The 17,437-nt window shown below is 50.4% G+C and overlaps 1 protein-coding gene and 1 non-coding gene across 5 annotated transcripts in view; one reads left to right on the top strand and one right to left on the bottom strand.

Annotated features, from left to right (window-relative positions):
* The window catches only part of TBC1D2 (TBC1 domain family member 2), a 50,375-nt gene that overhangs the window by 20,102 nt on the left and 12,836 nt on the right, over positions 1-17,437 (bottom strand). For all 4 annotated transcript variants that reach the window (XM_039234793.1, XM_039234794.1, XM_039234795.1 and 1 more), the window contains 3 exons: positions 12,315-12,448; positions 8,093-8,283; positions 168-560 (listed from right to left, as the gene is read on the bottom strand). In XM_039234793.1, the coding sequence (XP_039090724.1) occupies positions 168-560; positions 8,093-8,283; positions 12,315-12,448 (718 nt within the window). The remainder of the gene's footprint in view (positions 1-167; positions 561-8,092; positions 8,284-12,314; positions 12,449-17,437) is intronic.
* On the top strand, positions 16,526-16,610 carry TRNAE-UUC. Its single transcript has one exon. It is a non-coding gene; the product is annotated as a tRNA-Glu (tRNA).

The following is a 17,437-nucleotide window of genomic DNA, read 5'->3' as shown; positions in this document are numbered from 1 at the left end:
AAAAAAAAAAAAAAAAAAAAAAAAAAAGACACGGCAATATTTTTAAGATCTATTTCAAATACGAATATTCCAGTATTGAGGGGTATCCCTGCTCTACCTAGGAAACCCTCAGGGTTGAGAGCAGTGCCCTCCCCAAGGGCCCAGGGCCTGTGGGGAGGGGCCCCTACCTTCAGGTGCTCCATCTTCTCCTGCTGGCTCAGGAAGCCTTTGTCGCCAGGCCCCGGGGGCACAGAGGGCCGGGGAGGCGGATGCATGAAGTTCTGGGTGACCTGCTCGGAGAGCTTGCAGATGACCTGCTGTTTGGCCTGGTTCTTGTCCATGAGCAGCTGCACGTGCCGCTGCAGCTCCTGCACCTGCTGCTCCTGCAGGCTCGCCGTCTGGGCCAGGCTCTCCCGCTCCTGCTCCAGGGCCTCCAGCCGCCTGCCCAGCTCTGCGATCTGCCGCACTTGGTGCCGCACCAGTTCCAGCCGGTCCTTGTCCTCACCTGCCAGGTACGCGCTGGACGCCCTCTTCTCCTGCTGGGCAGCTTCTAGCGCCTTGTGCAGGATCCTCACCAGCTCCTGGGCGGGGTGAGGGAAGCACTCTGTGAACTCGGGGAAAGCCCACGAGGTGCCAGAGACTCGGCACTGGCTAGCCCTGGTTCTCCCAACAGCCCCGGGCGGAGGCTAGCATCATCCTCTCGGCCACCTCATTTTCTCTCATCTTCTGTTCAAGAAAAGTTTACCCAGACACACGGTTCCCCAGCTAAAGGCTATATACTGTTCTGCTTGAGCGCGATTTGTGAAATTAGGTGGGTGGCTTGTGGGTCTTACCTTTAAAACCCATGTGCTCCCCTGGTCAGGGCGCCCTTCTTTCTGGCTGGGAAACGATGAGAACTAGAGCAGCCACCTCGGGCTCCCGTGCGGAAGGTGTATGTTGAGGACGGCAGTTGCACTACTAGCTCAGAACTGCTCACTTACCTCTGGTTTCTTCCGTGAGAAGATAGGAGAGAAATAAACTTCCAAATTGTTTTAGGCCATAGTGGTCTGAGGCTTCTCTGTTATAGCAGCCGAGCCTGTACCCTGACTAATTAATATATGTCCATTTCAGAAGCAAGAAAACTGATGTCCTGCAGAGTAGAGTGCAGTTTAATCCCACCTAAATCCCAAGCCTGTGCTCAGTCGTCATGAAGGCAGGGGCGGCAACAAAGCGGCACGCCAGCACTGGTCTTCCCTCCTGCTCCCAGACAGACCTTACTCATCAATCTCCATCTTTCTCCCTGTTTAGCCTCGCTGAGGTCAGAATCCTGGATATGGCAGACAAGTGGTCGCTACCAATGGCGCTGGGAAGGCACTAGAGAGGAAACACATGGGTAATCCTCATACTAAAACACACACAGAGGGCCTCATTCGGTCCACTGTACCCGGGCCCTTGGGCCACCAAGCAATGCCTGGAGGGCTGGTGCGAGAAAGCCTGAGAGAGCTCAGAAGCAACAGACCTCTATTTATTCCATGAAGGGGCACTGGACTCTCATGGAAACTCAAGGTCTGCTTGGCTCCCACACTTGCAAGCCCCCAACCTCCCCAGGCCCTGTGCTGCCCCAAAGCAAGGATATGGATTCATTTAAGACCAGTCAAGAATATCAGAAGCCAGGCAGCCCAGTGGCCAGGCCCATGTGAACCTCAGAGTCTGGTAGGCAGGGAGGGGTTTGGGGCCATTGCTATGCTCCATTCTAGTCTCATCTGGAAAAACATGGTTTCCAGAGACAAGTTACCTGTATCCATGCCAAAGCTTTTAACTGGATGAATCAGCTGGATAGGATTATTGCTGCGAATGAGTCCACTTTGGAAGAGAACTGCACCTAACCACAGCTTTATATGAGAAATTAATGGCAAGATCAAATTAGCACGCATCTTGTGAAACCTCAGTACCGTGGACTGTCCCTCTTCTGGTTCTCTCCCTTCCCTCCCTCCATCCAAACTTTATGAAGCCCCACTCGGTGCCAGGCCCTGGGATGGGTGCTGGGGCCTAGAGGGGGAGTCGTCATAGCTCTCACCTTCAAGAACCACTAAGGCTGGTGGGAGCGAAGGCGAACCACTGAAATGCAGTGATTTACTGAAAGAGGGAAGCAAGGGTATTTGTGGGGACACAGAGCAGAGAGCAAGGACTTCCCTGGGATGGAGGTGAGGGAAGACCATTATATCCTACAGAAAGGCAGAACAGTTTAAACTGATTTGTGAAGAATAAGGAGGGCCGGATACGGCCAAGCAGCAAGTAGGAGATGAGGGGTGGAAGGGCTTTCCACACATGCTGAGTCAAGAGCTCGAGTCAAGAGCTCAAGCAAAGGCCCAGAGGAAGGAAAGAGCCTGTGTGGGGCTGTGGGCATCGGTGGGTGTGGCCAGAAGGTGGGTGGGGAGGTGGTTGCAAACCAAACTGGAATGTTTGGAATGAACTAGCTTCTCAGGTTCTGCTGAGAGAGCTCACCATTCCTGTGGTTCCAGGAGAAGCTGACACCATTTTCTGGTTCAGTTGCAATGTGGAGATTACCCTGGGAACTGCCAGGCTAAACAACCAGCAGACACTACTGTTCAGACTTGTCCGAGGCGGGTGTCTTTCTGCCAGCTTTGGGAGAGTCAACTCTGAAGCCCGTTTCATTATATCTAGCTGCCTCCCCATTCCTACATCCAGCCCAAGAGGCCCTCCTCCCATCCCAGACGCCCCACGAGAGAATGAGACAGGGAGAAAGGAACCAGGGAAGGGACGGAGTTGGAGCAGGAAGCACGAGATGAGGAGTGCGAGTGGACCTCGGATTCAGGAAACCTGGAGGTTGGCAGGCCCGGGGGAGCCCACCTGGTCAAGCCGCCTTGCTGTGAGTGCGTGAGGACACTAAAGACCAAGAAGGGAGAAGGAAGAAGACTAAAGGGACTTGGTGGATCCCCCCCCCAGGTGGGAAAACACACCATAAGAGAGGAACCCCAACTCCTGATCTAGGGTCTTCCACTTCTCCATGATGGGAGGTTAATAGATTTTGCACTGAAACACTTCTTCCAATTTCCTTAAAAACAGAAATAACCCATGTTCGTAGCAGCATTATTCACACAGCTCCCAAGAGATGGAACAGCCCACATGCCCACTGATGGTGAGGGGTAAGCAAAATGCCGCATATACAGATGGTGGAATATTACTCTGCCCGAAAAAGGAAGGAAGTTCTGTTACACACTACAACATGGATGAACCTGGGGCCATTATGCCACAAAAATGCACATACACACACACCATACAGAAATACTGAGAACAAAAAGGGAAGCCTGTGATACATCCTCTTCTGCAGCTCTGGGCCCTGTGATATGCTAAGGCACCTCTCCAAGCTGCCAGCATTGAGCAAGACCATTACTGCAACAGTGCAAGGGTTTTCCCTGTATGGACCCACAAATCCCTTATCCTACCCTCAAGGAGGCATATCCAGGTTGTTTCCAATCCCTGCAATTATAAGCAGTGCTTTAGAACCAATTCTCAGAAATAGAAGAGCTGAGCAAATGATACCTTTAATATATACATATACATATATATATTATACTTGATAATATATAATGTATATATATATATACATGTATATATGTATATATACATGTATATATATATACGTATATATATGTACATATATATATGTATATACATACATATATTTGAGAGAGAGGCAGAGAATGGAGAGTAGGAGCTGAGAGGGGGAGAGAGAGAATCCCAAGCAGGCTTTGCACTATCAGCATAGAGCCCAGTGTAGGGCTCAAACTCATGGACCGTGAGATTATGACCTGAGTCGAAATCACGAGTTGGATGCTTAACTGACTGAGCCACCCAGGCACCCTGCTACTTTTAATATTTCTTAATCAAACCAATGTTTGGTCCATTTCCGACTTTTGATAACTGGCCTCAAACTGTCATTCTATCAAAAAAAATTTTTTTTTAATTGCAGTGTAGTTGATTATTTAAATGTTTAAAATTCAACAAATCCTCTTTTAAAAATTAATCCTTTACCTTATTAAATAATGAGTCAATACTTTCATCACTCACTAAATCAAGGTGGATGGGCCTCACATTGCTGGAGATGGGGCACTGGACTGAGAGTCTGGCCCTCCAGCCACTGACCCCTAGGAGGCTGGGCGCCAGCAGGGTGCAGGTAAAGGAGGACTGGTTGCACTCCAGGTCCATGGAGGGGTATCTAATGAGGGTGTTTCAGATAAGTGAACTTCGGCTTTGTCATATGTAAAATGGAGATCGTGATCCCTATGTCTCAGAGAGCCACTTAAAGGATGAAAGAAAAAGGGTGGCAAGTGTCCCTCCCCAAGCGGAAACAGCCAGGCTCCCTCTTGACCCTCCCTCTCCACTGAAATCTTTGAACTCTATATACGGGGAGTGTACACTGAGGTTTCTGGCTGGGGTTCTAAGGAAGTATGTGGTTGCACTTTGCCCCCAACAAGTTTCCTAAACAGATTATCCCGAGGGAGCTAACCTGACCCCAGATAGGGCCCGGGAGGGGTTCATCATTCCCGGCAGTCAACAGATGGCCAACATCACTACAAACAACGGGCTTCCATCTGCCAGAGCGGACAGCCTTCAGGTTGGGTGCAATTTTGTGAACGCTGAGAACCTGAGTCACCCGGCCAAGCAGCCATCTGGTGCTACCTCGGGGAGTCCAAATCTCTTGTGGGGCCAGCACCACGAGGGCCTGGGACAGATAGCTCAATGGGTACTGGAGTGGCCCTATAGTTTAATACGACACCAGATACAAGGACTGCGTTTGGGTTTTCTGAAGAGCACTTCTGGGGCTCATGTCTGATGCTGGGCTATACCTGGAGACCAGGGAGGAGGTAGTTGGGCTGGGATGAGTCCTGGGCCTGGGAGAACAGGCTCTCAGTCTTGGCTCTTCCAGCTGCGTGACCTCAGGCCGGTCACCTATCTTCTCTGAGATCCTTAAGCATGGCATGGTAAAAAGGGCAGAATCCCTAGAAGCAGAGTGTGAAACCTGTCTTGGCTGCTGGGAGGCCCTGGGCATCCGGAACCTCTCAGAACCTCAGTTTTCTCCTCAGGAAAAGGGGGCTGATAACTGTTGTATTAGAGATAATGCATGGAAAGCCTTAGCACAGAGCTGCGGCCACACTTAACACCACTCATGCGTGCTCTTATCTGCTCTTCCTTACCCAAGGACAGGGACCCAGTGTACCTCTGTGCCCTCCAGAGTTTGAGATACAGATTCTTGGAGAATCACTATCGTTATTGGCAATGACCACCTGGGTGGCTGAGCCCGGACAAGACTTGCTTCCCCCTTCCAGCTCCCACGTCCCCCTGCACCCTCAGGCAGAAAGAGAGTACTCCCACTGAAGAGACACAGGAAGGCATCTTGCAGATGTGGGCCCAGGGAAGTCCAGAGATTGCTCCCCCAGCTGCAGAACTGGGCGCAGAGAGTCTCAGATGGACAGGGGCCCTCGGACTGCCATTTCTGTGTGTCTGGGGCACTGCTGGGCGCTCCAAGGTTTTGCGGGCCAAAAATCGAGTTTTTTTCCTTCCTCTCTTTGGTTTTGGTATCTGGGCTGGAGTTAAAAACCCGAATCTGTAGTGCTGGGGTGCCCCCCACCTAATGTGGGATGAAGACTTGACCCTCGCCCATCACCGCCATGCCACTCATTTCTTGGAGGTCGTCATGGGCGCCCATCTGTCTTCACAGAGCCCCGCAGAGGAACGTGGCCTTACACTTCTTGTAAGGCCATTAGGAACCAACAAGGAGGTTGCTGCAATAACAGCTCAAAGCCTCAAAGCCTGCATCTGCTGGGCGGCTGCTGGGTGCTAGGCACTGGGCTTTACAAATCTGGACACAGGCCCCTCCAGTGAGCCCAGCTGTAACTCCACGTACAGAGGAGGAAGCTGAGGCTTTGCGAGGTTAAGAAACTTGCTCGGCCAGACCTGCAGTCGACACCGGCTGTGCTCAGAGTCTCCCACGTGTGAGAGATGGGCCGGAGAACACGCAAGACACTCATCCCGAGTCAAAAGTGAAACTGCAAGACTTTCTCCCCATCCTGATTGTCTGTCTCAGGCCAGGAGAGTGAACTAGTGAGAAAGTCCAGGTTCTTGGGGCACCTGGGTGGCTCAGTCGGTCAGGTGTCTGACTATGGCCTGGGCCATGATCTCCCAGTTTGTGAGTTGGAGCCCTGCGTCGCGCTCTGTGCTGACAGCTCAGAGCCGGGAGCCTGCTTCGGATTCTGTGTCTCCCTCTCTCTCTGCCCCTCCCCTGCTCGCACTCTGTCTCTCCTTTTCAAAAATAAACAAACGTTAAAAAAAAAAGAAAGTCCAGGTCCTTTAATGCTTGAACAACTTCCTCCTGCCATTTTCACTCTGTCACCAGAGCTGTCAGCAGCCTGGGTGGGCCTTACTAATCTCCAAGAGCTTGCCTTCATTTACTGAAGAATGCATGGCACATTCTCCAGGGGCAAACCTCACTGAAATCTAGGTCTCCTGGGCCTCTCTCCTTCATTCGACAATTCCTGACACCTTCGAAACAAAGGCCAAGCCACAGGAGGCTGCCCATAATTCCTAGAAGGAAGGGGAAGGTGTGCTGAAGGGAGAGGCAGAGTTCACGTCCAGATTTCTTTTCCTGGCCAGGTTCAGCCTGGGACCTACCCTGTACCGGTCCAGGGGTCGGCAGCCGCTCCCGGCCAGCCGCATGCCCTCCGAGCTCTCAGGACCGCTGGCCGCCCCGCAACGGGAACGGGGATGATGGGAGAAGAGACAGCTGGGCTGCTAAGTGGCATCGGAGGGGACCTCACACACTGACGACACATGTGGGTGCTAGTGTGCTCACCGCCTGTCTCTGCCATGGGATGCAAGCCCTGTAGGGGCGGGGCCTGGGTCCCTTTTCACTGTCTCCAGCACCTAGGATGTTGTGTTCACACCACAGGTCCTCAGGAAGGACTTGGCGAAAAAACAAATAGGTTGAGGACATGCGAACGAATGAACTTCCTCCCTTGAGAACTTCAGTCACGGGCTGCCTCGTTACATGTTTCCGCTGACCAGCCAGGAGTAAAGCCTCTGCTACTGGCCTTGGTATGAGCTCAGGGCAAGAAAGGGCAGAGAAGGGCAAAACTAGGTAGGGAGAGCATTTTTCTGGGTTCTCTTCTCCAAGCACAGAGCGGCAGAGAGGAGGAGGACACACGTGTAGGAAGGAGACTATTCACAGGTAAATGCAGTGTATCCCCACTTCCACAGGAGTTAGAGCCGGAAGACAAAGCAGAAAAAGACGCAGGGCAGCCAAAGCTCAAACATGAAAACCTGGGCCTTCTTCTCGGATGAAGAGAAGTGTGGGGTCTCAGTGGCGCCGGTGTGGCATCACCAGGCACAGCCCTTGAGGTTTTCAGTAACAAGCGCGCTAACATAACCACGTTTATCGTGCCAAAAAGAGCCCAGTGTTGGTTGCGGTCTCCCTTAGGCCCCGGCCATGGGACTCACTACTTCACAGAGACGCCCCGGAATGTGAACATGACTTACTCTTTGGGTTGCAGGACGGTTTGAATGCCTGTGTATGTGTGCAATCTGTGTTCTACAATGACCATGTGACTCTTTCTTTTATTGAACTGCTATAATTACCTTCTCTATTAAGCCTAAGTCTTCCTGATCACTGTCCTTTGTCGGGCCTGGTTGATCCCCAGAGCTGCATTGAGCTGCCTGCTCTCTGTCCTCTGACAATTCTGCAGGGAGCTGCACTGTTACCAGCCACCAGCAACTTGGGCGGCCCCTCCCAGGACCCTGCATCCCAACCCCCTCCTCCAAATGCTATCCCCCTTTGCAGTGGGGACAGGCCGTGTACGGTCCTCCAGGAGGAGTCCAAGAGCAATTACAAAGTACGTTCCAGAGACCTGCCCCTGAGGGCCTTCCGTCACCTAGTCTCAGTGTCATATGTCCCGTAGTAATCAACAGCACAGCATTTTCAACCACCAGCGGTTTGGCTGGTAAGGACCACAGACTGGCCTATGACCGGCCAGTCTAACGTACCAGGTCAAGTTCAAAGGCTCCGGGCCCAGAGGGGTCCACTGGAGCCTGGGGCCTCTCTGGGGACAGAGCTCACCTTCTGAGACTTGAGCTCCTTGGTGAGCACCAGAACCTGCTGCTCCAAGGCCACCGCTTTTTCCTGGGCGGTTCGGCTTCGTGTGAGGCCTTCGGCAAAGAGTGGGAAGGTGTTGTGCTGGCGCTTGGCTTTCTGAATGAGGTTGGCGGTCAGAGAAGACTTGGGTATAGGCTTTGGAGAATCCGCTGCATCTTTCAAAAGGAGGAACACAGAGGTTATGACTAGTGGCCTCAGTGGTTCTCAAACTCGAGCTTGCTTCAGAAGCCCCTGGAGGTCTGGCTGAAACACAGACTCTGGGACCTACGCCCAGCCTGTTCATCAATAGGCCTGGTCCAGGGATGGAGAATCTGCATTTCTAAGACATTCCTAGAGGATGCTGACACAGTTGCCCGGGGCTCACACATTGAGAGCCATCTGGCTGTATATTTACACTGTACCGGCTGGTCCTTCAGCCCATCCTCTAAAGCGTGCCTGTCTCCTGCTCTGGGATCCCTCGCCTGCGTGGGCGATCTCCTGTGACACTGCTGGTGCAGGCGGCCCTCTCCTTAGGCACAAGCCCTGCCGGGATGTCTTCTTTCTTATTCCAGGATCCCGCTTCTACCCTCTGGGCGATTTCCAAAGTACGCAGAGCTGTTCATAGACAGGACTATGGAGGATCTGTACTCTGCAACCTTGCCCCAGAGAGTAACTCCAACTCTTGTTTGCTTCCTTTTAATTAATTAACTTGAGAGAAAGAGAGAGCATGAGCGGGGGAGGGGCGGGAGAGAGAGGGAGAGAGAGAGAGAGAATCTTTTTTTTTTTTTTAATTTATTTCTGAGAGAGAGAGGCAGCGTGAGCAGGGGAGGGTCAGAGAGAGAGGGAGACACAGAATCTGAAGCAGGCTCCAGGCTCTGAGCTAGTTGTCAGCACAGAGCCTGATGTGGGGCTCTAACCCACGAACTGTGAGATCATGACCTGAGCCGAAATTGGATGCTTAGCCGACTAAGCCTCCCAGGTGCCCCGAGAGAGAATCTTAAGCAGGCTCCACGTTCAGTGTGGAGCCCGACATAGGGCTTGATGCCACGACCCTGAGATCATGACCTGAGCCGAAATCAAGAGTCAGATGCTCAGCTGACTGAGCCACCCAGGCGCCCCTCTTGTTTGATTCTTATTACAAGCTAACTTAGAACACCTGTTTCGCACAGTTGATCACCCCAAGGCTACACAGTTCTTTTATTTTCTCGAGAGCCAGGAGCAGCAACCAATGGCTCACTGGCCAAATCCAGCCCACAGCCTGCTTCTGTAAATAAAGTTTTATTGGAACACAGCCACACTCACTTGTTTGTACCCTATCTGTGCCCTGTTCCCTCCACAAGGGCAGAGTTGAGTGCGGCAATGGAGACCGTACGTTCCACAGTGCCTCCAACATTTACCGCCTGGCTCTCTGCGGAAAACATGTACTGACTTTCTTATTTCGTTTCATTTTTATTTTATTCTTAATTCAAATCCAACATCAGAGTCACTCACCCATTCTGTCTTGTTCTGCCTTGCCTCCAGTCTATCCTTCAGTAAAGGGTCTGCCATCAGCCTGCATCCGGGGATATTTTTTTTAAATGTTTTATTTATTTTTGAAAGAGGGCAAGTGGGGAAAGGGCAGAGAGAGAGGGACAGAGGATCTTAAATAGGCTTCACACTGACAGCAGCGAGCCCGATGCGGGGCTTGAACTCACGAACTGTGAGATCATGACCTGAGCTGAAGTCGGACGTTCCACCCACTGAGCCATCCAGGTGCCCCATGCATCCAGGGACATTTTAATGGCCTGATTATGTGGTCAAGAGACTTTTGAGACTTCTTGTTTGACATGGTATATACATGTCGTGCTTGATATAAGGTCTCAGAAGAAGAAATTCCCTCTGCGTACAGTGCAAGAAAAAGCTTTGCTTTTTCCAAGAAAATATATGTTATGGACACTGGAAATCACCTAACACTTGAATTTCCCTCTTTGCCTTGGCTGCTGAGAAGCTCAGGGGCACGCTGTTGCCCACTCTTTGCTACTTTATAGGATCTTATCTTGATCTCATTTTAATTTCCTAACCCCAATTACTCATTTACTTTCCCCTGGATGTATATTTTAATAAGCTGTCCCCAATCCTCTTGGGACTAGGGTGTTAACTGTAATGATGTGGTATGGGACCCCAGGCGAGGGCTTCGAGGGTGAGCCAAGTCATTCAGCACATTTCTTCTGGGGCCAGTCAAACAATCTTGAACAGAGAAGAAACTGCTCTAGTAGGTAATGGAGGCCAGAAACTCCCTGGCCTTGGTGGGTACAAGAACAGAATGGGCTTGTTCTAGGCTTGAAAGAAATCCAGTTGTGCTGCATAAAAACCAGACCGCAGAGCTCCAAAAAATGCAATGCCTCTTTCTCTTTCCTGCCACGGGGTATAGAAGAGCAGGGGGGCTCCCTGTAGCCCTGGGCCCTCTGATAACACTACTGTCCACTAACCATGAGGATAGGCAAGGTAGGGGTCAGTACGCCCATTCTGCAGTTGGAGAAAACGAGGCCCAGGAGGGTAGTTTTCAATCAGTGCTGTAGGATTTCATTGGAGTGCGGCAGGGCTGACTGGGAGGGAAGGGGTGGGGAGCCGAGGGGAGCCCAGACTCCCACCCCTGCCTCAAGTCTGTTGTGTATATTAGATTTTGTTTCTGGGGGTCAAGGAGTCATGGCGATAGAAATGCAGTTTGAAAAATCAGTGGTTTAGAAAATGAGGCCTCAGGCGGTGGTATGGGGCCAGAGTGCCGGGCCTGAACCCTAGCTCCGCACCCACCGTGCAGCCATGAGCGAGTCGCTTCGCTTTTCCATCCTCAGTTCCGTCATTCAGTAAACGGGAACAACAACGCTATCCAATAAGCGCTCAGGATGTTGGAAGGGTTAAAGGGGTTACTGCAGGTGAGGTGCATAGTGCACACGGAGGAAGCTCGAAAAGATTCTGGTAAGTGACAGGAGCCAGTCAGTCCTGAAGGCCCACATATTGCAGACTCCATTTATACAAACAATCCAGAGCAGGCAAATCTACAGAGACAGAAAGTCGAACGGTGGTTGCCTTGAGCTGGAAGATGCAAGGTTTCCTGTTGGGATAATACGCATGCTCGAAAGTTGATTATGGTGGGGGGCGCCTGGCTGCCTCAGCATGATTTCTGCTTGGGTCATGGTCTCACGGTTCGTGGGTTTGGGCCCAGCTCTGTGCTGACAGTGCGGAGCCTGCCTGGGATTCTCTCTCTCCTCCCCTCTCTCTGTCCCTCCCCACTTGTGCTCTTTCTGTCTCTCTTTCAAAATAAAGAAACTTTAAAAAATAAAATAAAATAGACAATGGTGAACTGTATAGTCCAAATGGGTGAACTGTTTGGTATGTGAATTATCTCTTAATAAAACTGTTACCAAAGGGAAGAGTGAGTAGAGCGGCCCTGGCACAAAGCACGTGCCAGATGTAGGTGCTGGTTTTATTCTTGCTGATCTGATAGAGCACCGATCCCCTCTGGGACTATTCGTTGTGACCCGCGGGGCCTCACCAGACACTGCTCCAAAGGGGAGCTTTCTCTGGAGTCACTGCTCCGCAGTACAGGGGTCCCCCCCCCCCACCTCCAGAAGCCCCCACGGGGCTGCCTCAGCTGCTCTTCTTCCATTTCTAGGTTACAGTATGTCCTGGGGGGGCGGGGAGCACCCATGCTAATTGCAAAAGAAGCCCAATCCCCGTGACGGCACGGGCCACTCACACATTTTGTGAGATAACAGAGTGCTGTGGAAGGGCCAGGATGGATGCTTCTTCAGGCACGGGTCTGATTTTGATCAGCCCACACAGGCGTTTTCATATCATTTGCTTATAAATTAAAAAAAAAAAAGTACTAAAGAAGTGAGAAATATTTTCTTTCATTACTTCAAGAATCACAGCAGGAGCGTCAGTCTGGGAGGATGAGGAAGAGTTCCGGAGCTGGGTGGCGGCGGTGGTTGGCGTGAGTGTGCCCAAAGCTCCTGTGCTATACACTTACAATTGGTTCAAAGGGTAAATTTTATGCATATTTGACCACAATGATATTACTAAAAGAAGGAGTCATCACTACCAGGCCCACAGGAACCAAGAGGAGTGGCCCGATTGACACACAAAAGCGTAAATGCTGGTTTTCGGGGAGGAAAGAGGGCACTCGCTTGGTCTCTGAAGGCACAGCTCAAACCCGGGCAGGGCTCACCTGGGGTGCTGGGGTCAGAGGGTAAAGGCTGCTCTGCCCTCTGAGGTTCCTCACTCAGTGGAGACTCTTCCCCTGGAGGTCCGTGGCCCGTTCCTTGGGCCTGCCTGTTGCCCCGAATATTGTACATCGTGTTTCTGAAAGGAAAACAGAGGAGAATGAGGCTACCATCCTGGGCTCCCCCCGCCCCTCCCCCCTGCCGTCGCCAGAGCCCAGGCTGCGTGCTCAGCCCCAGTCATGCCGCACTCCAGGCCCCCTGCCAGATGCTCCCGCTCCCCACCCGCCTCGCCCCTCTCGTGCGCTCACCGCACTTCCCGCCCTCCACACGTGATGTTGCTCATCAGCAGTAGAAGCTTGATTCCCCCACCCCCAAACCCACTGCCGGAGCCCAAGTTCTATGGAGCGCAGGCATGTTTGCCTTTTCTGTTCACTAAACTATTTTGTGTTTGTGTGTGTGTGTGTGTTTTTAAATGTTTATTTTTGAGAGACAGAGAGAGACAGAGCATGAGTGGGGGAGGGGCAAAGAGAGAGAGACACACACAGAATCTGAAGCAGGCTCTAGGCTCTGAGCTGTCAGCACAGAGCCTAACGCAGGGCTCGAACTCAGGAACCGTGAGATCGTGACCTGAGACAAAGTCAGATGCTCAACCGACTGAGCCACCCTGGTGTCCCATAATATTTTGTTTTTTAAGTTTATTTATTTTTGAGAGAGAGATAAAGACAGAGAGAGAGCACATGCATGCATATGGGTAAGGGAGGGGCAGAGAGAGGGAGAGAGAGAATCCCAAGCCGACTCTGCACTATAAGCACAGAGCCCAATACGGGGCTCAATCCCACCAACTGTGACATCATGACCTGAGCTGAAATCAAGAGTCAGACACTCAATGGTCTGAGACACCCAGGTGCCCCCATTCAAAGACTCTGAATGCCTAGCACAGCGCCTGCAACATCGAGGGCGCTTACAGTCTATGTGCTGAATGCATGCTGAATGGACTTGCTGAATTAACTCTCCTGAAACCTTCATCTTGTTTTGTAACTATTGCTTAAAAATCATCAGTGGCTCCCTACTTCTGTTGAAGAAAGTTCCAAACCCCTCCTGGATCCTTCACTGATTGCTCTCTTTCCCCACGCAGATCTATTCTCCTTGTGACCTTCACTAATCATTTCCTGGTTTCCAAGGAGCTTACTGCTAAATTAAGAACAAAGAAGAAATTAGAATTCAGCATTCCGAATGCTTGACTTTGAAATTTGGTCTTTGATTCTTTTGCTCTGTTGTTGTTGCTGTTGTTGTTGTTATTATTATTATTATTAAGTTTTATTTGTTCATTTTGAGAGAGAGTGAGAGAGAGCATGAGTGGAGGAGGGGCAGAGAGAGAATGAGAGAGAGGATCCCAAGCAGGCTCTGTATCATCAGTCCAGAGCCTGACAAGGGGCTAGAACCCACAAACCGAGAGAGCATGAGCCAAAATCAAGAGCTGGATGCCCAACCGACTGAGGCCCCCAGGCACCCTGTTGTCTGTTGTTATTAAGATTCTATTGTAAGGGGGGCACCTGGGTGGCTCAGTCGGTTAAGCGTCTGACTTTGGCTCAGATCATGATCTCACAGTGCGTGGGTTCGAGCCCTGCATTGGGCTCTGTGCTGACAGCTCAGAGCCTGGAGCCTGTTTCGGATTCTGTGTCTCCCTCTCTCTCTGACCCTCCCCTGCTCACACTGTCTCTCTCTCTCTCTCTCAGAAATAAATAAAACATTAAAAAAAAAAAAAGATTCTATTGTAAGGTATCTCTGACTCCTAGACCTAGTCACCTCCCCTTCCCAGTTCTTACTTTCCTCATCTACAAATAAAAGGGTAGTGGTCATATTAAAAAGAAAATGGTGGTCCTGAGGAGCACTATTTACTGAGTACCGCTTTCTGCTGGGTCCTGTGCCGAGCCCCACTACGTGTATCTCACAAATCACAGCCACACAATTGGAGAGGACTCAGGAACACTTTCCTATGGCCAGAGGCGCTGGCTGGGTGGGTGACCATCATTGCTGCCTACACGTCCCCTTGCCTCCCCTATGTATCCAGGTGCTCAAAGCAGTCATCTCTGGGAGAGAAGAGGGTACAGAAACCCCAACTGCAGGGCAGCAAAGGGCCTTCTAAGCTCTAGCACACATCACCTCTGGAGACAGATGCTCATTAACTACTAACACAGCCCAGATGGCCACTGCCCAGCTGAACTGTTGAACTTGGAAGAGGTATCTCCATTTCATAAATTTATTGACCTTGCACCGAGCAGTTGATAGGTCATTTTCAGTGTGGGATTGGCTCCAGGTCTGAAGGGCCTGGTCGGCTGGGCGGAGTGGCCATAAGACTTGCTCTGGAGGGATAACCTTGGGCAAGCCGTTGATCCTCCCAGAGCCAGGCTTTCCTTATCTGCAGTGGGGATGAGGATCATGTCCACAGCAGACAATGGCTGGACCCTTCCATGGGCCAGGTGCTAAGCTAACACTAGTAATTCAACTTGTTTAATCCTCCCCCCAGCCCAGCAAGGTACTAGTACCACCTCCATTGTACAGAGAGGAGAACTGAGACTCAGCAAGGCTAAGTAACCAAAGCCACAGAGCTCATAAGTGGGGGACTTGAGCATTAGACCTGAATGTCTAACTCCATGGTCTGAGAACTTAGCCATTATGACACCACCTCACAAGCTGGTCCAGACAACTCCGTGCCAGTGCCAAGCACCTAGTACAGTGCTCTGGAAGCACCCATACTCCCTTGCCTGGAGTATGACCCGGGCTCATGGCAGATCCCACAGCAAGCAGTAAGAACAGCCAGGGCCCGGGCCCTGGGAGACAGAAGCAGGCGCGATCTTGCAGGGGCTCGCAGCAGCCCAGGGCAAGTAGCCCATTGCTTGTACTCACATTTTCTGTGGGTTATTACAAATGTCAGGACGGAAGTAACCAACTGATCCTCTGAAACTTCCTTCCCTTCTGTCTCTGCATGTTCTCTCTTCCACTTCTGCTCTTCGTGGCAGTCATTAGGCACAGATCTGGCTTAAGTATGGTGAGTCCCCACTGGGTACACCCTAGCGGGATGGCTGGATTTCTCGGCCCCTCCTCTTCCACAGCAGGCTCTCAGCATACCCAGTTCCCTCCAGCTCCGCCTGAGGGATGCTCCCCTGCAGGGGACCCTCTGTCCACTCATGCCAGGGGGCTCACCTCTCAAATTTCTCTCTCCAGCTCAGATCTCTCTCCTGAGTTTCCAAGTCCTTCCATGCATATGCCTCTCAGGCCACTTCTACCCCCAGCCAGCAGGCCCTAAAGGACACTTATTATCTTTCCCCAAAACCCTGCTTCTCTCCTGGGAGCAGCATCACCACCCCCCTAGTGACTTGAGGGAATTCAAATGCTGAAGCCGAGGGGAAATTCTGTAAATGAGCCACACAGAGTGAGGGGTCTCTAATCCAAGTCCAGGGAACAGTCTAGTCTGCTTCCTAAGAGGTCCCTGTCTGTCTGAAGTCCACAGAGAAAATAAGCACCCCCAACAGGATCAGTATCGGATACAGTTTGAAATCCCAAAAGCTTCCTTCTCTTTGGTTAGATAAATGATAATAGCAGCAAACAATACTTATAAAGTGGTAAGCACAGTTCTAAAGCAATTTGTATGCATTAACCCATTTAACTCCCACACTAATCTTGTAGGGCAGGCACTATTGTATTCACTTTTACTGACAATTTAAGTGAAACACAGAGAAATCAAACAAGCTACCTAATACAGCACAGCCTATGACTGGTGAAGCCAGGATACAAATCCAGGCAGTTAGCCTCTAAAGTTCAGGCCATACCGCTATCTTCTTATAAACTACTTAAATCAGATCCTGCTAGTGGGAAATTGTATATATAATACATGAATAATAAATGAAAAAGTAGCTGAGAAATGATCAACGTACAGTAAATTACACGTTAAAAGTGAATTTATTTAAAAAAATTTTTTTTGATGTTTTTATTTACTTTTGAGAGAGAGATAGAGACAGCGTGAGCAGGGGAGGGTCAGAGAGAGAGGGAGACACAGAATCCGAAGACAGGCCCCAGGCTCTGAGCTAGGTGTCGGCACAGAGTCTGACGCGGGGCTCGAACCCATGAACCATGAGATCATGACCTGAGCCGAAGCCGGACGCTCAACCGACTGAGCCACCCAGGAGCCCCATGTTAAAAAGTGAATTTAAGGGGCGCCCAGGTGGCTTAGTCGGTTGAGCGTCCGACTTTCGCTCGGGTCATGATCTCGCGGTTCGTGGGTTCGAGCCCCGCCTCGGGCTCTGTGCTGACTGCCAGCTCAGAGCCTGGAGCCTGTTTCAGAGTCTGTCACTCCCTCTCTCTCTGACCCTCCTCTGCTCATGCTGTCTCTCTCTCTCCTAGAAATAAATAAATAAAACAAACAAACAAAAAAAAGTGAATTTAAAAAAAAACAAAACAAAAAAACTAAAGGTATCAAATTCCAGACTTCAAGCTTTGTTACAAAGTGGCAATAATTAAAACAGTATGGGTCTGGCACAAAAATAGACACATGTATCAATGGAACAGAATAGAAAACCCAGAAAGAAACCTACAATTTTATGGTTAGTTAATCTTCGACAAAGAATGAATGAATATACAATGGGAAAAAGACAGTCTCTTCAATAAGTAGTGTTGGAAAAATTGGACTGCTACATGCCAAAGAATGAAACTGGACCACTGAATTAAAGACCTAAATGTAAGACCTGAAACCATAAAAGTCCTTGAAAAGAGCACAGGCAGTAATCTCTCTGACACTGGCTGTGGCAACATTTTTTAAGATAGGTCTCCTGAGACAAGGGAAATAAAAGCAAAAATAAACTACTGGGACTATATCAAGACAAAAAGCTTCTGCACAGTGAAGGAAACAATCAACAAAGCTAAAAGAAAACCTATGGAATGGGAGAGGATACTTGCAAATGACATATCCAATAAAGGATTAATATCCAAAACATACAAAGAACAGATACAACTCAATACCCCCAAACCAAATAATCCTATTAAACACGGCAGACGACAGGAACAGACATTTCTCCAAAGAAGACATCCAGAGGGCCAACAGACAAATGGAAAGACGCACCACATTACTCAT

The sequence above is a fragment of the Hyaena hyaena genome, unplaced genomic scaffold (assembly GCF_003009895.1).
Source record: "Hyaena hyaena isolate Hyena2069 unplaced genomic scaffold, ASM300989v1 scaffold_93, whole genome shotgun sequence".
NCBI classification, from domain to species: Eukaryota; Metazoa; Chordata; class Mammalia; order Carnivora; family Hyaenidae; genus Hyaena; species Hyaena hyaena.
Note: the sequence above shows the minus strand (reverse complement) of the source record. Positions and strands in the feature narration are given on the sequence as shown.